The sequence below is a fragment of the Notamacropus eugenii genome, chromosome 5 (assembly GCF_028372415.1).
Source record: "Notamacropus eugenii isolate mMacEug1 chromosome 5, mMacEug1.pri_v2, whole genome shotgun sequence".
In the NCBI taxonomy this organism is placed as follows: domain Eukaryota; kingdom Metazoa; phylum Chordata; class Mammalia; order Diprotodontia; family Macropodidae; genus Notamacropus; species Notamacropus eugenii.
The window spans coordinates 227,406,856-227,432,435 of NC_092876.1; the positions used below are offsets into that span (position 1 = coordinate 227,406,856).

At 34.5% G+C, this 25,580-nt stretch overlaps 1 protein-coding gene across 1 annotated transcript in view; it reads right to left on the reverse strand.

The window, feature by feature from the left end:
- Positions 1 to 25,580, reverse strand: part of LOC140505813 (sodium channel protein type 9 subunit alpha-like) — a 146,665-nt gene that overhangs the window by 56,266 nt on the left and 64,819 nt on the right. The window contains 7 exon segments of the mRNA XM_072612198.1: positions 1,642 to 1,929; positions 2,614 to 2,817; positions 5,183 to 5,324; positions 6,168 to 6,231; positions 19,894 to 20,085; positions 22,663 to 22,754; positions 24,813 to 24,941. Of these exon segments, the coding sequence (XP_072468299.1) occupies positions 1,642 to 1,929; positions 2,614 to 2,817; positions 5,183 to 5,324; positions 6,168 to 6,231; positions 19,894 to 20,085; positions 22,663 to 22,754; positions 24,813 to 24,941 (1,111 nt within the window).

Consider the following 25,580-nt stretch of genomic DNA (forward strand, 5'->3'; position numbering starts at 1 on the left):
ATAGTGAAATATGCACATAGTTCCAGTGCTGATGAAATCACAGGATTATACTAAAATAAAATGTAATTTGGGGCATGAAGTATGAATCCAGAGTAGCACAACAGGAATAAGCCAAATGTTTCTTATTTATGCAAAAGTCATTGTTGATAGCTATTAAGTGCACTTCAGAAAGTATTCTATTTCTTCCTGTTTTTCATTTAAAATCAGTTAGTCTCTTATCCTAAGCTTCTCAATTTTAATAGTAACTTGACAAATGAATTCCACTATTTAAAAAAAATGCCTATAGTTTTGTTGTTTAAAGACTTGGAATGAAATAGATTTTTCATTATGACAACAGGTAAAAATTTCTTCTTTAGGAAAATTCCTCTAGTCTAACACACCTTACAATGGTTCAGGGTAAGATACCTCATTCTAATGAAATTAGATCTTTATAAAACGACTGTACTAAATTCATTAAGTGTAGACATTCATTTTTTTGCTTTAGCAGATGAAAGATAATAGAATGATCTTTAACTTGAGATAATAAAATATTATATTTAAAGTTGAGAATGATCTTAGAGATTATCTAATGTAAACCTCCACTGTAAATTTGAGGAAACAAATAAAAATGAAGTCACTTGCTTAAGGCCCTACTGACTACTAATTGCTAAAGTCAAGATTTAGACTCCCCAGACTCCAAAATCCATTGTTCTTTCATACATCAGGCTGAAGATTATTTTGGGAACTAAAGGAAGACTTGATTAGATTTAAAGATGCTAGAAACTGGGAAACTAATTCTGACAACAACATTATTTGCCCTCTCCACATCCCCTCTTGGCTTTGGACTTCCACACCATGCCTTATCTGCAATGCCTCCTTGCAACATTCAGCAGTTCATGTGACCTTCTCAACCCTGGAACTCTGTTTTGTTTTTCTCTTCTCCCTCTGGTGAGTGTCTGTTGAGTCTTCATTTTGAGGAGGAGCTAAGAACAGCCAGTCTTCATTTCCCTCCCTCCTTTCTTCTGATTTTCTAGCCTTCACAATCATGCTCCTATGTGGGTACATTCACAACCTTCCCCTACTTCCAGCTCCCTTTTGTTTGTTGTTTTCCCCTTTAGACTGTAAGCTCCTTGTGGGTAGGGACTGTCAAGCACCTAATAAATCTTTTTTTGCTTTGCTTTACTAAAGGTATATATGTCCATCTCTTCATGTCATCAATATGTTATCAATACAGTTCTGAAATATTCCCTTGTTAATTACCAACTATAACCTTATCATTAGTGTGTCTTATTATTTTCTCATATTTCTTAATTACATTTGTGTTCTTAAAAACATTCCCTTAAATATTTCCAATATACATAATTTCATTTCCACACACATAGCCAAAATAAACTTCTCTTTGAAAACTTTCCCATTCTGAATATGCACAACAGTGAGAGTATGAGTTTCTTAAAACCCTGAGCTGTCTATAAAATCAGTAGGCTCACAGGGAAAAATACTTATATTTTCCCCATTGAGTAACAGCTGTAGAACAGTTTTTTAAACATATGCATACAAATACATACACACCCACAGACATCCTTTCCTCTCCAAGGGAAAAAATGGGAATAGTAGTTTTCAGAGAGCAGCTTTTCTGAATAATATTTACAAAAGAGTCAGTACCTGCTGAGGAGAATGTAACTTCCTCTTATTTGTTACTCTCTGCTTTTTAATTCCACAAGGGCAAAGTTTTTTTCTGATGTACTCTTCTGTTTCAAATCGATGCAGTTTTAGATCAATTTCTATTTCTTCTCTATTAGGCTGATCCTCCTGATTTTTTTTCTTCCTTTGGTCCATTCTCCCATTATCATTTTTTGAACTACATTGGGATAGTTCAGAAGAATTTTCTGGAAGTCCTATATTTTGATCAATAACTCTTTCATCTTCAGCTATTCCTTCTGCTACCATTTCCTGTCAGGCCAAAAGTTAAATACATGTTCAGGAACAACACCAAGAAATTTCCTCAAAAAAAACCCCAAAACCCCAGTAAAACACTACTGTAAGTTAATTCAGCACCATGGTGGTTTTGATTGGTGGTCAGAATTCTAACCTTATCTCCTTAGTAGGGCATCTTATTTTTTATGTACACACACATACATACGGCATATAGGTGCCTTAATAAATTTTTGGTTGCTTTATTGATGTGTTCATATAAACAAATATGTATATACATTTATATATGCATATGCATCTGTCTGTCTCTGTCTGTCCATTTATCTACATTCCTCCTTCCCAACCTACTTATCTACGAATGGCCAAAATATATATCACCAGCTAGAAGCCAAGAGCATGATGAAGGTAGGAGTTTGGAAAAACTTTCATCTACAGCCCTTGAGTTGTGAAACTGACAAAGAACTCTACATTGTAACTAAAGGTGGGCAAAGATTCTGAGTCATGCAAGATTCTGGTGGGTCATTCTTGTCTATTTACTGTGATCTTTTCAACTATGCTTCAGAGTGAAATGATATATTTACTTGGAAGAATAAAATATTAAGTTAACATCTATTCGGAGGCTGAGTGGTAGATGACAGAGTCTCTGGTAGTTAGTTTTACCCCTATTTTTATATGAAGATTTTAAGGTCACAATGATAATACCTGAGTGTTTTCTTCTCTTTTCTGTTGGTGTAACAGTGCCTGGTATTTTATCTCTATTTTCTTAGCTTCGTTAATAGTTATTCGATTTTGTTTTTCGTAAGCCATGATGACCACAGCTAGGATCAATGTCATTAGATAAAAGGAGCAGAATAAAATTATGACCATAAAAAATATTACGTAGATCTTCCCAGCAGCACGTAAGGTCTGAAAAAGGAGAAAGGAAAATGTTTGTTTTTCTATTTCCTCATTTGTATTTTTTCTTTCAACAAGACAAAGAAATTTTAAAGTTATTTATCATTATTCAAAAATTTTGCTTTCCTGGATAGACAATCAATGGAAATAATATCATCTCACACTATAATATCATCTCACACAGAATAAGGTTATATATTTAAAATAAAAACATCACATAGAGTGAATATGAGATCTGGAGTTATAGTACTTGGGTCCAAATGCTGGATTTGCCACTTATTTATTATTTGTGTCATGTTGGATAATTCATGTCACCTCTCTGGGTCTCTTTTTCTCTATTTGTAAAATAAAAGAGTTGGCCTAGATAACTTGTAAATTCATTTCCTGTTCTACATCTATAATTCTTTCATCACAACTAAAAAGTTATCAATATTAAAATAAAGGGTAGGTAGATGAGATACTATTTAAATGGAGAGTTAGGGATTATGGTTCCAGAACTGGTAAGGAGAGAATGAGAAGGCAACCAGGGAGGAAAATGAAGCATACTTTCATCTGGACTGAAGGGATATGGTGGGTCCCCATGAGTTACAAAGACCCAAAGATTACCCTTTGTGGAAAATAATGACAGGAAAGCAAAGGCACTGAGGTGTCCTACATTACTCTTGGTAGGAGACAGCCACAGTTTAAGTTGTGCTTGTATGCACTTTTTATTTAGACCCCAAGAACCCAACTTTGCTAAAGATGGCAAACTGTGGAGGTCTGCCTCAAGTGGTTCAGACTGGGAAGATGACTGAAGCCTTCAAATAATCTGTGAAGGGATTAGTATAGCTTGACTACCAATAATACACACACTCTACAACTAGAATGAGCTCTGGCGAAAGCATCTATACTCACTATCTTAGTAGCATGCAGTCAGAGGGAATTCCAGGAACCCTCGAACAAGCTGATATCCTAGACAGCCCTCTGATCATGTAGGGATCCTGCTCAGCAGATGCATATCTCCTGGACTAATACAAGTCCTTCATCCCCAAATTGAACATCCTCACAATGTAATATTTCATTTAGTCCACAGGTACTTACTGTCCTAACCCATACTAACCCACCTGTAGCCTCTCTTTGGTAGCCTGGATTGCTGGCTGTTTTAATCTTTTACTTTGTGCATAACCAGTCACCCTTCTACACTGTCACTATAACATTCCAAAGTGTAAGCAAATATGGTTTGACTAGATTTCTTTGTGTTTTCTCAACTAGGTAGGAGATAAGATTCTTTGATTACAGTTCTACATGTGTATGTACATGTGCATGCATATGCACAGTTTGGTGAATTTAGAATTATTTCTTGTTAAATTTTCATGAAAGAAAAAAGTCCCTTTTATCACTTCTCATCTGGGTTATTGAAAAAGCCTTCCAGTTGGGCTCCCTGCCTTACTTCTCTCTCTCTCTCTCTCTCTCTCTCTCTCTCTCTGTCTCTCTCTCTCTCTCTCCCTCTCTCTCCCTCTCTCTCTCCCTCTCCCTTTCCCTCTCCCTCTCCCTCTCCCTCTCTCTCCTTCTCCCATCTAAATTATCCTACACACTATTGGCAAAGTAATTTATCTTAAACATAGATATGGCCATATGATTCCCTTACTCAATACAGTCCAGTTTCTTCATATTGGCTCTAGGAAAACATGTAATCTCTTCTGTTTATTTTTAAGGGACTACATAATATTGCTCTAATCTAAGTTTCATCCTCATTGGCCACTCCCACCTTTCTTGCTCTCTGTGATCCAGTCAACCCTGACATCTCCTATTTCCAAGCCTTTATATTAGCTATTCCATATAGCTAGACTATATTCTCTTCTTACTTCTGTCTCAGTGAAAACCTCTCTTCCTTTAGGACATAGCTTAAAGACTATCTTCTGCATGAAATTCTTTCTCTAACACTATCCTCCATTTTTCAATAGTATCTATATCTATTCACTTTATATTTATGATGCACATAATTTTTATGTTTATATGTAGCTGTTGAATCTCTACTTAGAGTACAAGCTACTTGTGAATAGGTATAATATCATTATTTGTTCTTTAATTCACAGACTCTAGCATTATGCCTATAGTATATTAAGTACTTAACATCTGACTGACTGATAGAAATCCTTTATAATTCCAAATAAGAGTAAAACAATGTGATAAAATAAGTAGCCTCAGAACATAACAAGGTGATCATTGCTTCTAAAAGTACAACACAATTATAAATTTAATACTATAATAACATTAACTCATTTAAAAATCAACCATGAAAAAAACTTATAAAAGTGCTCCACATTAAGATGACAATTAAAGATAAAGTGACATGAGTATTTTATGTATAAAATATAACATTTTCCTAGGCTCTCACCTGTTGGTAAAGGTTTTCCCAATAGTCCAATGTCATTAATCTAAATAGGGTCAACATAGCCCAACTAAAATTATCAAAACTTGTGTGGTTATGATCAGGATTCATGCCAGCTTTCACACACATATATCCATCTGGACATTCACTGCACAGATAAAAATAGAGAAATTATTCACTTTAGGTTGGTTTCTGATTATGTCACATCATAGGTTAAAAAATAACACAGAATTAAACTGCAAGACAAAGTACCAAATCTAAATATGGAACTCATTACCAAATGTTCTATATGCAATTGCTTTCAGTTACAATAAAGGAACTCAACCCCCAAACAATAAAGCATGTAGAGTGAGATGAATTTTGAATTAGTCTATGCATCTTACAAATAAGTTCAGTCTTTTAGGTTGGTAATTACTATGGTGTAGTGGGAAGAAAGCTGATCTCAAAGCCAGGAAGAGTTGATTTAAGTCCTACCTTTGCCCCTTGACTGGCTATGGGACCGTGGTAAGTTATTTAACCTTTTAATATTGTAGAGCAACTCTCTAGATCTATAAATTACAAAGAAGGTGACTCTGCATTGACAGAGGAAGTTTCTTCACCTTAGAGTTCCCCTGTATCAAAGAAATCACAGGTTCAGTTTCTCCACACTAAATCTGATGTTCAAATCTCAAAGGCCACTTTCTACCCATATGACCTTAGGAAAACCACCTACCTCTCTCTGCTTCCCTTTGTGAAATGTGGGGTTGGACTAGATGACCTGGAATTTTCCTTCCAGCTCTAAGTGTCTAAGTCTGTGACTTAATGATCCAAAGATTCTTGTCAAACTTTTAATTGTGCACTAATTCTTTCTTCAATAAAATCACATTTCATTCAATAAACATCTTTTAAGTACCATAAACAAGACATGTGCTAGTCTTTGCTTATATGCAGAGAGTAAAGACATAGTTCTTGCAATCTACGAAGAAAAATCACATAATTCAACACTACTTACCCTGAATATGTATTGTTACCACAAAGGAGAGCATCCTTTTGTCCTTCCAAATAATAAAAATAGTCTATTTGGAAAGAATGTGAATAAGATAATTTATTACTCCTGAATTACCTAGGATATTAGAAGCTCATTTATATCTATACCATATATAAAGTATTATACAGGCAGAACATTAGGCAGAATAGTACAGTAGGTGATATTTTTCCTGTCCTCCCCTTTCTATATTTCTCAGTATTATAGAATCTAGAGAGGGAATAAATGTGAAAAATCATAAATTCCAAGCTTTACTTTTCACAGATGGGAAAACTGAGGCCCAAGAAGAGTATAAGACTTGCCCAAGATCACATATATAATAGATGTCAAGGTTGGGAATTGAACCACAGGCATGCAATTTCAAAATAATTACTCTCCCCATTCTGTAACACCACTTCTTTTTCACCCCATTATGTGGCCATTCCTGTCTTCAATTTTTAGAAATATTTCACAATGAAACAGAAATATCTGGAAGCATAATGAATTACTTTCCCTTAGAACTCACATACCTCTCTGTTGCATTTAACTGTAAGTTATAAAAGAATAGATTTTATCTAAGTATGAGTCATATGTTCCTTCTAAATGGAAAGATCCAAGTTCCTTGGATTCAAGTACCCTCTACTTCCAATATCATGGTTACACACAATACAAATTCAACAAGATTTGTCACATTAAATCATAATCACATGAAAAACCTCTTTCATTTAAACCAAAGAAATTGTGTTATCTTGGTTCTCAACTCTGCACCCTGAAGATGGAAGATTATGAAGAGATGAAGAGTTTTATCTGTATCAGTAAGAATCCTGGCATATATGGGGGTGGGGGGTTGAGGGGGCTGGGAAGATCTTCTTTAATCACATTAAAATAATTAACAATACAAATACATATACTGTTTCTAGTTAAAGAAACTCTTGTTTCTATACTTTACTTCTAGTAAAGACTCTTGGTTGATAAAGGCAAGATTCAATCAGAGGCACTTGATTATACTAAAACAAAAACAGCAAAAGATCCTACTGTGCTTGGTGTCACAGAAGGAAAAGGGGAAGAAAAGATAAAAAGAAAATAAGGAAAAGAAAATGGAGAAGTGGCGGATGTGATCAAAAGGAATGCTAACACTGATGGATACAGGGGGACAAGATCTCTTCTTGGGTAAAGAGAAGAGCATAGATGAGAAAAGCAGTAACCACACCTCTCCTTAGAGCATATTACCTTGGAAGCACTGAAAACCTACAGATTCCCAGAGATGGCACTGAAAAGGCAGCAAGGAAAGCCTGAAGTTTCCTGCAGTGCTCCCTCTACCCCAGGAACAGAACCTAACTGTAAGGTCTAGAATTTTCCTGTCTGGGGAACGCTGTGTACCTCCCCCATAAAAATGGGGTGTTCTTTTGATACCAAAGGTGAGAGGCCAAGTCTCTTCAGACTGATTATAGATAGCAGTGTAATCAGTCATCATGGATATTTACAAAACAGGTCCTGTCTTTGGTGTGGGGTAGTAGCCAGACAGTTCAGTGGATCCCCATCAAACAACCCTCAAAATCCCCATGGCATTTATAGAAAACAAAGGGAGAAAGACTTAGAGAGTGCATCACTACTGATTGGTGGATATTTTTGGTTTTCTGCTTAGTAATGAACTTGGAAGTTTTCAGCCAATTTTCAGTTCAAACAAGTGTGTGTACTGATCATGTCTCAGTCACATAGAAGTCATGATATTCTTGTTATGACATTCATCAGTTATAGTATCTGAAGTTATGACACAGTATCTAAAATATAATACATAATCTAAGTTCTGATAGTTAACTGATCACCATGTTTAGGGTTCCAAATTTCATAGAATTTAAGTTTTTATGACTTTTCACTTATTACTATACTGTATGGCTTTTCCACATTTGGGATCCCACACCAACTTTACCATAAAAGTTGAGCAATGGGCTAGAAAAATTAGTAAACAATAAAAAAATAACCTGATCATAAGAAGTTCCTAAGGTGACAGGGAAGATCAATATGTAAACCCAGAAGACAAGAATGTCAAAGCAGCTACAAGCAAAGATTCAAAGAAAAATATGAATTGGATACAAACTCAAAAAGAAGTCCTACCAGAATTCAAAAAGGATTTTAAAAATCAGAGGCAAAAAAATAGGAAAAGAAATTAGAGATACATAAGAAAATTATGAACAGAGTCACAGGCTTGGTAAAAGAGGTACAAAAATCCACTGAAGAGAACTCCTTAGTAAGCAGGTTAAAAACAAAAATGAGAACTGGGCAAAAGGAAGCTAATCACACCATGAATTATGAAGGACTAAAAAAACAAAATTTTTTAAAAAGAGGAAAAATAGAAGAAAATGTTAACTATCTCACTGAAAAAACAATTGACTTGGAAAATAGATCAAGGAGAGATAATTTAAGAATTACTGAACTAGGGGCAGAGTCAAGATGGCAGAGTGAGAGTATGTACTCACCTAAGCTCTAAGACAAACTCCTTCAGATACTTCTAAATAGAGAATCCGAACAAATTTAAGAGTGATGGAATCCACTAGGAAACATGACAGATTTCCAGCCCAGGATAACTGGAAGGTCAATGGAAACAATCTACTGCACAGGGCTGAAGGAGCACAGAGTGCACAGGCTGTACCAGTGCAGACCTGCCATAGCAAAGCCAAACAGGAAGCCCCAGGTGGTCTGAAGCAGAAGCAGCAGAGCAGATTAGCAAACATGTTAACCCAGGATAGGAGTCCAGTGGAACAGAGTGAGAGAGAAGCACAGGACCCTTGGGAACAGCAGCCACCAGTCTTAAGATTATCAGTTTGCAGATTAACTGCCTTTAAGTCACATACTTGAACTTCTGAGAGCCAAGATGGCAGAGTAATCTGTAAGTGCTACTCCTTTCCCCTTGCTGACCTTGAAAAAACCAAAGAATATTTCCCCAGGAAAAATCCTGCAATAGTGGGATTAGCTGAAGGGGTAAACAGTCTCTTAGCTTGAGAGGCCAGGAAAATAACAAAGCGGGTGTCCCTCTTGCAGTGGCTGAAGGGGATGAGTACAGGACCAGAGCTGTCCCAGAGTCTCACTTCTGTAAATCAGGAGGAGATCCCAAGCCCCAGGGGAGTGGAACCCATAAGCCCTAACACCAGGACCCCTGGCATGACTTAGCTCAGTCAGGGGAATTGGGAAGCCACTAGCACAGATAGGGGCTCACCAACCTCTGAGTCTGCCTATTCTCTAGCTCAGGAGAGGAAAACTCCTTTGGCCAGACCATCCCTCCCCCATACCTCATGCAGTGAGCTCCAGAGCAACTCCGGGGAAATTCAGAAAGACTTTACCTGGTCTTTGAAGTTGCAGCATTCTAGTTTCTAGCTGAAAGAACCAGAGGCCACAATACACAAAGCCTCAAGTTCTAAGCACAAGAACCATGGGACAGAGTCACCTTTGCCCCAGAAGCAAAGATCCACTTTAAAAGGCAGGAAAAAGGTAATCATCATGAGCAGGAAGCAAACTAGAAAAGAAAATACCACAAAATCTTACCATGGGGATAAGGACCAAAACAAATATTGAAGAGTTCAGCACTGAAACTGTACTCTCATGTGAAACCTCAGAAGGGAATATGAACTGGTCTCAAGCCCAAAAGCATTCTTGGAAGAGCTCAAAAAGAGCTTAAAAGCCAAATTAGAAAGGTAGAAGAAAAAATGGCCAATGACTTTAGAAATATGAAAAAAAGAATTCACAGAAGAATTTAAAAAAGAAAATTGGACAAATGAATAAGAAATACAAAACCTAACTGGAACAATAGGACAAATGGAAAAAGAGATGTAAAAGTTAACTGAAGAAAACAATCTATTAAAAATTAGAATTGGGCAAGTAGAACCTAATGACTCTATGAGACATCGAGTCAGTCAAACAGAATCTAAAGAATAAAAAAACAGAAGAAAATGTAAAATATCTCATTGGAAGACCAACTGACTTGGAAAATATGTCCAAGAGAGAAAAACCTAAGAATTATTGGTTTGGAAAACCATGAGAAAAAAAGTCTGGACAATATCTTCCAAGAAATCATCAAGGAAAATTGCCTTAAGGTCTTGATCCAGAGGGCAAAAGAGTCATTGAAAGAATCCACTGACCACATTTTGAAATAGATCCCAAAGTGAAAACACCAAGGAATATTGTTGCCAAATTCCAGAACTATCAAGTGAAGGAGAAAATACTGCAAACAATCAGAAAGAAACAATTCAAATATTGAGGAGATATAGTGAGGATGACACAGGACCTTGCAGTTTCTACGTTAAAAGATCAGAGGGATTGGAATATGATATTTCACAAGGCAAAGGAGCTTGGACTACTACTAGGGATCAGTAACCCAGCAAAACTGAGCATAATATTTCAGGCAAGGAGACGGACAATCAATGAAATAAGGGATTTCCAGATATTTCTGATGAAAAGGTCAGAGCTCAATAGAAAATTTGGTCTTCAAATACAAGTCTCAAGAGAGACATAAAAAGGTAAAGAGGGGGGAAAGTCTTGTTATTCAATATGAGTAAGCTGTTTACATCTCTTTAAGGCAAAATGATACTTGTTAATCATGAAAATTGTATATTTATTATGATATTTAAAAGAGATATACATAGATAGAGGGAGTGGCTATTGTTGTTGTGTTTGTCCTTCATTCTCGAAGAGGACCATGATATAACAATGATGACAGGACTTGCAGCTAACTTTGATTTGAGTCCAGTGACCTGATATTCATCAGGACAGCTGGAGATGGCCCAGGAGGTAATGTGAAACCAGATGGCTCAGGACAAGAAAGTGAGGCTAGTGACCTTGCACAGCCCTCCCTCACTCAAATCAAAGTCAACTGCAAATCATATCATCTTGATGTCATGATCCTCTTCTAGAACAAAGAACAAACACAACCTGTGGATGAGTAGCAGCTCCTCCTCCTCCTCCTTCTACTCCTCCTCCTCCATCTCTAGTGTTCTACCCAGGGGAAGGTACACTCCATGCCCCAAAGCTGCGTTTTTTCCTCTGGTTTTACTGGTACATTTCTTGCTCAAAGATCAAGCCCCAAACTCAATTCACTCTGCAGCTCATAGTCTACACAACAAGTCCCCACCCACCTAGCACAGAGTGGACATAAATACTAAATAGAGGGAGTAGGTACAAATTGAATGTGATGATAAAAAATGTGATTTAAGGGTGCAAAGGAATTGTAACAGGAGATGTGAAAAGGAGTAGGCAGAAAAAGGTAAATTGCATCACAGGAAGAGGCACAAAAACATATTACAGTAGAGGGAAACAGTGGAGCGAGATAAGCACTTTTTGAGATTTACTCTCATCTGATTTGGTTTGAGGAGGGAACAATAAACTCAGGTAAGTATAGAAATCTAACATGCCTACAGGCAGTAGGAGGGGAAAGGAGAAAGAAAAGGAAGGGGAGGTTAAAAGAGAAGAAAGAACTAGTAAGGGAAAAGGGGAAATAAAAGGAGGGAGGCTGGCAGAAGGGAGGGAAGACTGAGGGAGAAAATGGTAAAAAATTAAAACCCTACTATGGAGGGGAAGGGAGAAGGAGGAACTAGACGCATAAACAGGGCAAAAAAGGATAGAGGGAAAGATATCGATAGTAATCATAACTGTGAATGTGAATGTGATGAACTCTCCCATAAAATGGAGGCAGATAGAAGAATGGGTTAAAAACCATAATCAAACAATATGTTGCTTACAAGAAACACATTTGAAATGGGGGAATACACATAGCGTAAAGGTAAAAGATTGGAGCAGAATATATTATGCTTCAGTTGATGTAAAAAAAAGCAGGGAAAACAATCCTAATCTCAGACAAAGCAAAAGCAGAAACAGATTGAATCAGAAGAGATAAAGAACGAAACTATATCCTGCTAAAGGCAAGTACTTTTTATTAAATGAAATGAAGCAATATCATACTAAACATATATGCACCAAGTGGTAGGGCATCCAAATTCTTAGTGGAGAAATAAAAGAAGTTACAGGAAGAAATAGACAGCAACGCTATACTAGTTTTTATACTCCCCCTCCATGAACTTGATAAATCTAACTTCAAAATAAACAAGAAAGAAGTTAAGGAGGTGAATAGAACTCTGGATAAGGTAGATACAATAGGTCTCTGGAGAAAAGTGAATGGGGATAGAAAAGAGTATAGCTTTTTCTCAGTAGGACAAGGCACATGTACAAAAATTGAACATGTATTAGGGAATAAAACCTCACAATCCAGTGCAGAAAGGCAGAGATAGTTAGTGCATTCTTCTCAGATCATAATGCTATAAAAATTATATGTAGTAAAAGACCATGGAAAGATAGACCAAAAATTAATTGGAAATTAAATAATGTAATCTTAAAGGATGAGTGGGTTAAACAACAAATCAAAGAAATAATCAATAACTTCATTCAAGAGAATGCCAATAATGAGACTACCTACCAAAATTTATGGGATGCTGCAAAAGCAGTTCTTAGGGGAAGTTTTATATCATTGAACGTCTACATCAATAAAATAGAGGAAGAAGAGATCAATGAATTGGGTATACAGCTGTAAAAGCAAAACAAAAGAACAAATTCAAAATTTCTAAATAAATACCAAATTAGAAATACTTAAAATCAAAAGAGAGATTAACAAAATTTAAATTAAGAAAACTATTGAACTAATAAATAAAACTAAGAGCTATTTTTATGAGAAAACCAATACAGTTGATAAACCATTGATCAATTTGATTAAAAAAAAAATTCAAATTACCAATACCAAAAATGAAAAGGGTGAACTCACCTCCAATGAGGAAGATATTAAAACAATAATTAGAAACTTCTCTGCCTAACTGTATGCCCATAAATTTGACAATCTAAGTGAGATTGATGAATATTTTTAAAAAATTTAAATTGCCCAGAATAACAGTAAAGGAGGAAGTTGAGTACTTAAATGACCCCTTCTCATAAAAAGAAATTGAACAAGCCATCAATGAACTCCCTAGGAAAAAAATCTCTAGGGCTAGATGGATTTACAAGTGAATTCTATCAAACATTTAAAGAAGTTAATTCCAATACTATACAGAATATTTGGGAAAACTAGTGAAGAAGGAATCCTACCAAATTCTTTTTATAATACAGATATGGTGCTGATACCTAAACTAGGAAGAACCAAAATAGAAAAAGCAAATTATAGACGAATTTCTCTAATGAATATAGGTACAAAAATTATGAATAAGGTGTTAGAACAAAGAACACTGCAACATATCATGAGAGTAATACATTATGGTCAAGTAGGATTTATACCAAGAATGCAGGGCTGATTAAATATTAAGAAAACTATCAGCATTATTGATCATATCAACAGCAAAGCTAATAGAAACTATGATTATCTCAATAGATGCAGAAAAAGCTTTTGACAAAATACAACACCCATTCTTACTGAAAACACTGGAAAGCATAGGAATAAGTGGAGTTTTCCATAAAATAATAAACAGTATCTACCTAAAACCATGAGCAAGCATTATATGCAATGGAGATAAGCTAGATGCATTTCCCATAAGATCTGGGATGAGAAAAGGATATCCATTATCACCAGTGTTATTCAATATGGTACTAGAAATCTTAGCTATAAAAATAAGAGAAGAAAAATAAATTGAAATAATTAGAATAGGCAAAGTAGAAACTAAGTTATCACTCTTTGAAGATGATATAATTAGAGAATCCCAGAGAATCAAGTAAAAAACTACTTGAAATAATAAACAACTTTAGCAAAGTTGCAGGTTACAAAAAAACCCCACATAAACCATCTGCATTTCTACATATTATTAACAAAGTCCAACAAGAGACAGAAAGAGAAATCCCACTTAAAGCTATGGGAGACACTATAAAATATTTAAGAGTCTACCTGCCAAAACACACCCAGAGACTATATTAACACGATTATAAAAACCCTTTCGCACAAAACAAAGTAAGATCTAAGTGGAAAAACATCAGTTGCTTGTGGGTAGGCCAAGTAAATATAATGAAAATGACAATTTTACCTAAATTAATTTACTTATTCAGTGCCATACCATTCAAAATACCAGAAAAATATTTTTCCAGAGTTAGAAAACAAAATATTAAAATTCATCTGAAAGAATAAAAGGTCAAAAATATCAAGGGAATTAACAAAAGGAAAATTTTATTTTTAAATATAAGATGTGGGAGAAGCATAAAATGATAAATATGAAAGACAAATAAGGGAATTCAAAAGGTTAAAATGTTTACATTTATGTATAGGAAGCTGATAATTGTAAGACATGTCAGTAAGTTAGGTGAAATATCCCATCATTGGTAGTCTTGAAGTATAGCTATACAGATGATTATTTGTCATATGTTGTAAAGGGGATTTTTATTCAGGTATAGATTAGAATAGCTTACTGCTGAGCACCCTTCAAGTTTTGCAATTACATATTTGACCAATTTGCTACCCTGCACTTATTTCCATGAATGAATTCATAGCAGGAAGGAATATATTTAAAATGCAATCACATTTGTCTCTAATCAAAAAGTAAACTATATTCTAATTACTTTTTTAACTCCTTTATCAGTTGTTTTTTTTTCATAAGTAGTTGACATTGACAGTGATGTTCAAAGTCATGTAATTTAAGCTGCCTTTCCAACTGTAGGGGTAAATTTTGAGTACCTGATCTATTCCACTGGTCTACCCTTCTATTTCTTAGACAATACCAAGTGCTTTTGATGATTGCTGCCTTATAATACAATTTGAGATCTGGTAGGCCACCTTCCCTAGCATTTCCTTTTATTCCCTTCACAGTGAAATTGAAAGGAGCTTGGTTGTTTTGAACTGGTGCATAAAAATCCATTTTTAAATTTTTTTTCTTCCGTATATTGGGTTCTGATATATTGTTTCTCTATGTGGACAGTTAGCATACATCAGCTTCTATCTGTCTGCTTTCTCTCATTTGAAAAAAAGACAGAAAATCTTAAAATTCTTATCAATGCAATGATTAATTATGATTCCAGAAGGCTGATGAAGAGGTCTATTTCCTATCTCTAATGTGAGATGTATAGGACTTTGGGTTCAAAAAGATTTGTGCTTTCAGCCATGAACAATGTGTGAATTTATTTTGCTCGACTGTACATCTTTATTACAAGAAAAAGCTTTTTTAGAAAGTAAAAACTGATAGAGAAGAAAAAATAAATGAAAATTTATTAAAATATGCTAAGTAGAGCAGAAGAAATTTCAGAAAGAGACATTAATAAGTAGGGCAATGATAATATTGTCCTAATATACATTTTGTAAATCATAGAGATCTGGTTTTATATAAAATATTTTATCCCTAATTCAGAAATGAAATATTTGTGTTTGTCCACATTTGCTAAGTTCATAGCAAAAAGGAAGAATTTGGGAAAAATAAATTGCATACTTGGGTATAATTTTAATGAGAAATAACTTAATGGATCCCTATAGTTTAAAAAGTCAATTTTAAAATAAGAGTCTCTTTTAATCATGATTTGGAGCCCTGCCCTCAAGGGAAAGAGGAGCACTAGTAGAACTTGCAATGTTTTATTTTCAACTGGAATTTTTTATAATTACAATTTTCTACTATAATTTTGTTCTTATTTATTTTGAAATATTTTTGCTTCATTGGAAAGGAAGATGCTCATTGTTAAACATTCAAGTACATAAGTTGTAACAATAAAACTAAATGTGTAAATAAACACACAGAGAAATATAACATAATATAACATAAAAGTCAATATTTTGTGTTTGAGAAATGCCACTAAGAAATGCCAAAATAAGAAAGGGAGCATTATCCTTGCTTTACTTCTGTATTTATTGTAAATGTTTTTCCTGTTTTCTCATAAATATATTTTTTATTTTAGAAACTTTGCATCATGTTAAAACTAGATCCTTCTGTGCTTATGATTTTACGCCTTTCCCTTATCACTGTCTCCAAAGTTAGTGAGCCTTTGTGTTTTCCATCATGTGTTTTCTCAGTATTTTTGTTGGATTTTTTCAGATTTCCTTCCTGTTTTATGTATTTCATTCTTAAGCTTAAGCTTCTCTGATGCAGCTCTGTTCACATAGGCTCTTCGTCTTATCTCACTTCTCCCCCTAATTCCATTGGATAACCCTTTCTTAGTTTGGAGCTTTTACTTAATTTGATTTCTTTTTATTTTTTTCTTTAAATATTATCTCTTCTGATTTTTCTTCTCAATTTCATGATTAGTTCAATATCTCCCTCCCAAACATTTTGTGTTTGGTAATTTTATTTTTACTGAACCTGTTTTTAAGAATTTTTCTTTTACTTTTTTTCTTTTTATTAAATACTTCCTTCCAGCCTATTTGGAAATTTATCCTTTACTTTGTGAGCTATACTTTCATTCATTCTTTTCATAATTGTTCTGTGTTCTTTATGGGGTTAAATCTCCTGATGTAAGGAGTTTGTATGTTCTCTTCTAACCAATTTCTGTTACTGGCTTTGTAAAGTTTGTCCAACTATCCTTTTTTTTTGCACTGTTTCATTCTTTGCAGTATCAATTTGTGAGAAAAGTAATACATCCAAAAAGAACCATGTGGTAGAAATTAGCGTGTGTCATGGATGATGTCCAATTCTACCTCCAGCTGTCCCCATGACTGTTGGCTGTTCTCCTTCTCAATGACCATGCCATTTCATCACTTGATCTATCTTCCCCTTCCCCCCATCCCCTTCATTCTGCATGCCAGTTGTCTCTAAGAGCTCACACATCCTTTTTCCAAAATGAGGAATCTATGGAAGCACAATATTCTCTAAGAGAAAATGGACTTTGAACTGAATGGCAACTCCATTAAAATCATCATGAGTTCCACATCTCTCTCACAAATTCATACCTTTTACTTAATGGGACTACAATTAGACTACCCTTCTCCCTTGTTTTGAGGCTCTCCACTTCATGAGACCTCCCAGAGTCATTCCTTCTCTTCTGTCTCCTTTCTCATTCCCCCCAAACCCACCTTCTTGCCAAGAATCCACAAAAATAGCCATCCATTCACTATTTATTTACCCATGGACTTGGTAAACATGAATTATCCATTTCCCTCCTTCTCAATCCTTCTTTCTTTTTATGAATGATGAAAACAGCATAAAAAATGACAACACAGTAAATGGAAATAACAATAACAACATAGCAATAAAATTTGAATGCTTCAAAATCTTCATGAACAAGCGTGGCTCCAAAGAAGATATATGAAAAAGTAGCTCTGTCCTCTCCAAGTATTTGACCATATGAGAAACTTTGGTGTCAACTACTTAACTACACTACATAAGATGCCAGCCTTTAAAAATGGTTTTTATTACTTTTGCGGATCTCTCTCCCCCACCCCCATTTTATTCTTTGTTCTTTTATGGGGAACAAGGAAGGATACAATAGAAAATGTGGGGATGTAAAAACAAAATGTATTCATAAAAACTTTTTTTTTTTGCCAAAAAGACAATAAGAAATTGAGTGTAGCCAGGAGAGATGGGAATGGAATAATGCCCTAGGAGGTAATTTCTAAAATAGGGAACATAAGACACTGGAGTATTGCAAAAAAAAAAAAAAAATACATCTTAATATTTTTATCTTAAAAAACAAGAAAGAAATCACACTAAACTAATATGTGCTAGATATAATGCATAAATTATTCTGTAGGAGTACAGTTTCAAAATACTGAGTGATTGACAGAAATTCCTTATCTTTATTGTTTTTATATATTCTGACATATTTCCATTTGCATGTGCTCAATTAAGTGGAATTGTAGATTGTCCAATTAACTGAATATCCAAATATTTGTAAAATATTTGGCTAAAAATATTTTTGAGAAGAAATCAAGGATCAGAGAAAATATTAACAACATGAAAAAATGTACAAGTGGGAGAAATTATCCTCCCTTACTCCTGGAATGAAGTCTTCAAACCTGTTAACTTGTGAAAAAATAACAACCTAATCAGATTTGATAAAAAATTTGGAAAATAATTTTGAAATTATCAAGCCTTTGAAATATGAATTAATATTCATTATCATTAATAATGATTCCTACCCAAATTTCATATTGTGATTTGAAATATCAAATCTAAAAAAAAAAAAAACCTGATGAAGTTATCACAATTAGCAAGGTATTGAAAACTAAGCATTTGTTGCTGAAACATTGTTTTTAAAAGTCTCAAATCTCCACACTTAAAACTCCTTTAAAAACAGTATTTTCCAACCTTTTAAGTCTCAGTAGCCTGTTAAAACATTTGTTAAAAATAAAAAAATAATAAAACATAACCCTTCCTGACTGTTTCAAATTAAGAGCTGATTAACATAAGGGAAAATTGAAATTTACTTAGTGAATTTCAACAAAAAATACTAAGGTCAGTTTTTTGATGGGATGAAAAATGATTAATGTGGTTTTATAAACATATGTAGAAAGGTCTTTCTACCATTTTGGATCTGCATATTTTGAATTAACCTTTTTCAGTCAAAAAAGCAATTAAATTGAAATAATGAAATAAAGTGAGCTCAGTATCAGACCTTCAAATCCCAGTACCACACAGTGTTAAACCATGATTTTAAAAAAGATGAAACAGATTCAATCACATTACTCAGTGAGATCAAAGTTTCCTTTGTTGTAAAGCAAAACAAAAACATTATAAATGCTTATAATTTTATATATTTAATGTATATATAAGTATGATAGCATAGGTGTATAATTTGTAAGTAAATATGCATATGTTGGATGGTGTTCAAAAGCTTTTTACTTATAGGAATGAGAAATCAAAAGTTTGGAGAACATTGATCTGAGAGATTATAACTAAGAGCTTTTTATATAATAGAAAAAAAATTTACCTCACCATGAACTAAAAAGGATCCTCTATTTGATGCATTTTAGATCTAAATAAAATCCTTTTGAAATCAAGAGAAATTTGATTGCCAAGAAAAATATTGTCAAAAATTTTATTAATAGCTTTAAAAAACACAGAACTATAGAGGCCTGATGATTTCATATGGAAGAAGGAATACTTCTGACAGAAGTGCACTTCAGAGTACTCTAAACATAAGAAAGCAAACATATACTTTCTTATAAATGCACACCAACAGAAATTCTAGTAATATAAGTTGGATCCTTAGTCTATTGTATTAGGCATTACTGTAAAGAACATTATACTTTTATGGATATTTTTTAGATTTACAAAGTGCTTTCTTCAAAAAAAAAAAAAAGAGAAAGAAAACTTGTGAGGTAGGTCATGCAATTAACCATCTCTGTTTTCCAGATAATGAAAAAATACCTCAAAAAGGTTAAATGCCACAGTCACACAGATAGAAAATGGGATTTGAACGTAGTCTTTGAGTCTTCCAGCTTGAAATCTATACTACTCTGTATCTCACGATGCTCTAGCAAGTTTAGATTTTTAATAAAACATTTCAAAAAGGGTTCTCTGTCAGAACTCAATTTCAACCTCTCTCAGGTAGCATTACCATCCATTTTCCTTTGGTCTTTTTATGTCATATTTTGCAAAATTCATTTTTTTCATTTTTCTTGATTTGATTATCTGCAGAAAAAACAGATCTTTTCAATTCAGATGGCTAGTGAAAAAAAAAGTAAGACTGATATAAATTCCTATTCAGTTTAATTCATTTTATGATTTCTGGCATTAGCATATTTGCTGGAAGCTAACATGTGCTTAGAGTAGGTAACACTTACCTTCACTGTCCCATGGTATTTCAGTGATATTTCCCTCTCCTCGAGGCCATCGCTGACATTTCTGCTTTAGTTTGCCCATAAATAGTTGCATCCCCATGACAGCAAAGACACTCAGGCAAAATATAATCAGAATCACTGTCTGAGAAAACATCTTCACTGATCGAGTCAGCGTCCCTACAACAGATCTTGGGCCTGAAAACAGGAGGGACAAAGTAGCAATGCCAGGATGAAATGAAACATTGCAGTGGATCCATTACAAATTCTCTTACCAATTAAAAAAGCTGTCAATGTTTCAAATCAATGACGATCTAAAACAAGTGGTTTAGCTCTCAGAGAAAGTTCCAGCTCAATGTTTAAGTGAACCTATTTACTGTAAATGTTATGAAGCCATATTTCCTAATGGCAAAATATTCCCTTAAAGACTAGCTTGAATGCTCAAATTAATGAGCTACCTGCTAAGACTTCCTCATATAAAGGGCAACCATTCATTTAACTGGTTAATGAATAACAAATGGACCACCTATTAATGTGATATTGTTAGAGCAACAACAAAATGAAAAATGTTTTCAAATATGACATTGTTTATTGGTGTTACCAACAAAATCAAGATTTTTCAAATTTACAAGGTACTTCACATACTGTATCTCATTTGAGCCTCACAAGAACCCTGGTGAGGTGGTTATGGCAGGTGTCCTTATTCTGTAAATGAGACAAAGGATCATGGAGTTTAAAAGACTTGCTGATGGCCATATATATAGTAAGGGTCAGAATCTGAACCCAGATCTTCCTGACTCCAAGTATAGCACTCTTTCCACTTTGCTACTCATATTGTGAGTCATTTCTGGGGTTCTTCAGGCCAATTCTCAAGTTAGTAAGAATTCAATTCTTCCAGTGGATTGAAATGCCTTATTTTTCACTAGGCAAAATTATGAATTATTCTCATTTTTATGTTTAGTTTATAGAACACCTATCAAAAATTTAAACTATCTTTTATGTAGATGTGAAAATTCATACTTTAAAATGAATTCTTAAAGACTGATTTGATTAGAAAGTCAATGTTAAATACGTAAAGAATAATTTTCCAATTAAAATATATCAACCAAATATATATCATGCTTTTTGCTAATACAACTATAAAAGGCCATGATGAAAATCAGTCCCTCACCATCTTTTACTCTCATACCCCATCCTGCAGAATCAGTCAGCAAAACAGTTTCAAATGTTTCAGTTTCAGAACTGAAAGGGACCTTAAATGTCACCTAATCTAGCCTCCTTTTTTTTTTTTTTTTTCCAGATGAGGACACTGAGGTAAGAGAGGGGAAGTGACTTTTCCACAATCACAGATAGATTGTGAACAGTTGGGCAGAGATTTGAAGTTGGGTCCTTTGGTCCCAAATCCACATTCTTTGCCATTTATATGATGCCTCTTTGTATAGCTCTTTTACTTTAACAAGACACTAACACTTCATGAAGCTCTTCCCTGTAAAAACTAAATTGTTTTCCAAGTACAGTACAATAGAAACAGTGATAGATTTCTATACAGGGGACTTGAGTTCAAATCCTGAAGGAATAGCTATAAAATGAAGTAACCAAAATGCCATGGAGTGAGTGGAATGCTAAACTTGGGAGTCAGGAAGACCTCCATTAGAATTCTTTCAAAGGCATTTATTTACTATCTTGCACAACACTTGACCACTGTAGGCCTGTTTTCCTTCTGTCTAAGGAGGAGGCTGGACTCCACACCCTAAAGGGATTCTTACATATCTAAACTGGTGGTTGTAATGTTAATGAGAGTTAGATTTTTCCCTGCCCATTATTCCATTAATAGACCTCAGGTGGAGCCCACTGGGGGAAGCTTGATTAGGGGAGGCTTCTTTTGTAGCAAGGCCTACACCTTTTGTTAACTAATGAGGCACTGGGTCCCTAGGCTACTGCCCTCTGGCTCTGAAAAGTGTATATGTACACTGAGGTGAGGTTTTGCTTTGGAGGTTTGGAAGAAGGTTCCTCTGCCAGATGAGAGAGACTCTGGGTAGCCCTTAAGGAAGCCCAAGCTTTGAAAACTTTGGTGCTTCTCTCTCTGGTAACTATGTACATGTAATGGTCAGACAGCTGGATCTGTATGATGTATGTATTGCTTATGGTCAGACAGTTAGAAGCCCTGTCTGTTGGTCTTTATTTCTCTGTATTTTCTTTGTTGACATACGTAATTAAAGAAGATTGTTGATCCTTCAAAAGTTACTTTCCTTTCAGAAAAGCAGATCTAAGAACCTGTGCAACAGGCCCTTCTGTGTATGCCAGGTGCTTGTTTTCACAGAGATTCTATGCTCTGAAGAAGTCTAAAGTTTGTCAGGCAGCGAGCTGGCACAGTGTATGCAATGCCCAGAATCTGCAATCAGAAAGACTCATCTTAAAGAGTTCAAATCTGACCTCAGACATTTACCATCTCTGAGACACTTGGCACATCACTTAATTCCGTTTGCCTAAGTTTCCTCATCCATGAAAGGAGCTGGAGGAAGAAATGGCAAACTGCTCCAGTATCTCTGCCGAAAACAAACAAACAAACAAAATATCCAAGTGGGGTCACAAAGAGTCAGACACAAGTGAACAACAGCGAAAGTTTCTCAATGCTAATACAGTGTGTCACTGGAAAGCTCTCAGACAGCTGCAGTAAGGGAGATGATACACTAACACATTATCCTTTCCTCCACCCAGAAATACATGCACTAAGGGGAATAAAGACACAAATGATTCATTTCAATGACTTCTTACCTATATTTAGAGAAACAGATTTCATAATTCTCAATAAAGAGAAAATTCCAAGAGCTGAATCATTGACCGGGCTTACAAATATGCTCAAATACCTGTAGAATTAGAGTTATAAAAAAATTTAGTTTTAAAGGCACTTAGTGGCATTATTTATCAGGCTTTTAATGGTGTTTTATACTTAATAAACTTTTATCTACAAAACTATTAAATATAGTAGAATAAAATTTATTTTTAATAGAAATGGACAGAATCACACAACTGGAAGGGACCTCAGATGCCAGTTAGACCAAAGGTAGAATAAAAATCCCTTCTCTGGCAACTTTTTATTTTTGAGAAACAACTAATGAGGGGAGACCCATTACCTCCAGAGGTCTCCCTAATTTCCAACCGCCTGCCCTCTGAGGTCCAGCATAACAAATCTATAACTCTTATCCCTCTTCCATATGACAATCCTTAAAATATTTCAAAGTAGGTGTCATGTTTCACCAGAATCTGCCCATCTCTAAGCTCAACTCCTAGTTTTTTGTTGTAAAAGCATAGTGCAAAACAGGAGTAACCTATGAATTGGAGGCCTGGTTCTACCTTTAAAATACTGGGCAAATTCATTGAGTTTCAGTATGTTTATCCATCTGTAAAATGGTTACAATACACCAATTATTGTTATGATGATCAAACAATATACTTTATAATGTGGAGCACTACGTGAATGTATTATTATTGTTGTTATTACTATTAATAGCACATAATAAATATCATCTGTCCCACTTTTCACTATATTATCCCGAAATATATATAATGGAAAACTATCAGGTACTTTGCAGAAATTAAAAAAACAAAAAAAAAATCTAAAATAAAAAATCGACCCAGGAGCTTCAAAAGGCAAAATTTTGCAACAAAAGAGGGGATTTGTGGTTAGACCATGAGTTCTACAACTTATTATTTGTGTGACTTTCAGTAAACAATTTCATCACCCTGAGCCTCAATTTCCTCTTCTGAAAAAAAAATGAAAGGGTGGGGCAATATGATCTCTCCAGATTCTTCAAGTTCAAAATTCCATGAACCTACAGCAATCCATTTATATGACTGAAAGGAGTTGTGGTGTCAGTGGTGACAACAAAAATACTCCTAGTTTTCTACATAAGTATATTGTCTGTTAAACTATAATGGCTACCATTTATACTGTGTTTTAAGGTTTGTAACCACTTTACGTATGTTACCACATTGATTGGCATTCAATAGGTACTTGATAAATGCTTGCGTTTGCTGTCTTGCTATCTCACTTGATGTTCAAAACAATCCTATAAAGTGGGTGCTATAATAAAACCCATTTTATATATTAATAAACAGAACCCAGGTGAAGATAAATGACTTGGTCAGAGCTATCCATCTAATAAGTATGTGTCAAGATCAAATTCAGGTCTCCCGTCTCCAAGTCCAGCTCTCTACCCATCACAGTAACATGAATGCTTTGCATATACTGCTATTTCTTTGGTGAATAGATTAAATAAATGAACCCCCAATGTTTTATTGCTAGGACAGCAGATAAAAAATTAATATTTCTCACAACTAACACAAAAAACTTTGACAAACAAAAATGAAAAATATTCATTTTTCAAAACAATGTAAAAGAAGTTTGCTAAATGCATTAAGTTCAGTATGTACATACTTAAATTATGCAGCTTTAGAGTAGTAGTCCAGAAACTTTTCTTGGTAGTGAGTATTGATTTTAGAATATTTGTTAGTACTTAAGAAAGATGAACTAATAAAACAATTTAGCAGTCGGCTAAGAACTTAGGGTTCAATGCCAATTATTCCCTGGATTCTCATCCCATTTTCTCATGTCAACTTGGACAATACACAGATCACATATCAATTTCCCCAGTTTTAAAATGTTAAAATGAAAACCTCCTCCAAACCCTAAACCTTCTATGTACTATAGAAGTTGCTTATTCAAATCCCAAGGATTAAAATTGCTAAGACATGTAAATCAGCTTGAGTTCATTAAATGTTTCAAATGGAAAACTCAAGTTTTGAACACTACGGTTCATATAATAGTATTTAGTTGTAAAAGTTTTACATAAAGAAAAATTCTGAACCTTCAAAAGCTTTTTTTAAAAGAATCATACTATTTATTTACCATGAATCTTACTTACGCCATTGTAAGAATAGGAATATCAAACAAGTTCCAGGGATCATTAAGGAATGTGAAAGGTCCTATAACGAAGCCTTTTGCCAAGATTTGTACAAGTATTTCAAAGGTATATAGTCCAATGAAAGGTAATCTGAAAGCAAGTATTCACAAGTAAATCAAGACGGAAGAATGACATATCCAAAATCATGAAATAAATCTATGGAAGCAATAATAAAACTATAGTAAATGAGTGCTTTATAAAGACCAAAGGCAAAATTTTTAAGTAATTACACTTGTTATTTAGCCATCTTTTCCATTACTACCACAGCAAGAGTAATAGCCAGAAGACCAAGAAATGCCCTGAGAGATTTAAGATTTTAGGGAAGGAACCAAAATCAAAATTAAAAAAAGAAAGGCAGACGGGAAGGGAGGATGAATGCATAACATATTATACTATTAATAAGACAAAATACTAGTGAAGCTGCTCAAATACTGGTTACATAAAAAAGCCATTGATATGAACAAAATTAGGATTATGGGGAAAGAGAAACTCCTGAAAAGTTCCCTCTCCCATAAAAATATGGGAGAAACTAAAACTTACTAAGCAAGTTACTAATTTCCCTGTAACAGCACCAGTGATACAACTACTCAGGGGAGGTGGAGCCAACTTGGTGTAGGAAAGGCAGGGACACCCTGAGCTCTCTCCAAAACCCTTTAGAATACTTTTAAATAATTCCCTCACACATGTTATGGAGTAGCAGAACCCACAAAAGTACAGAGTGAAATAATC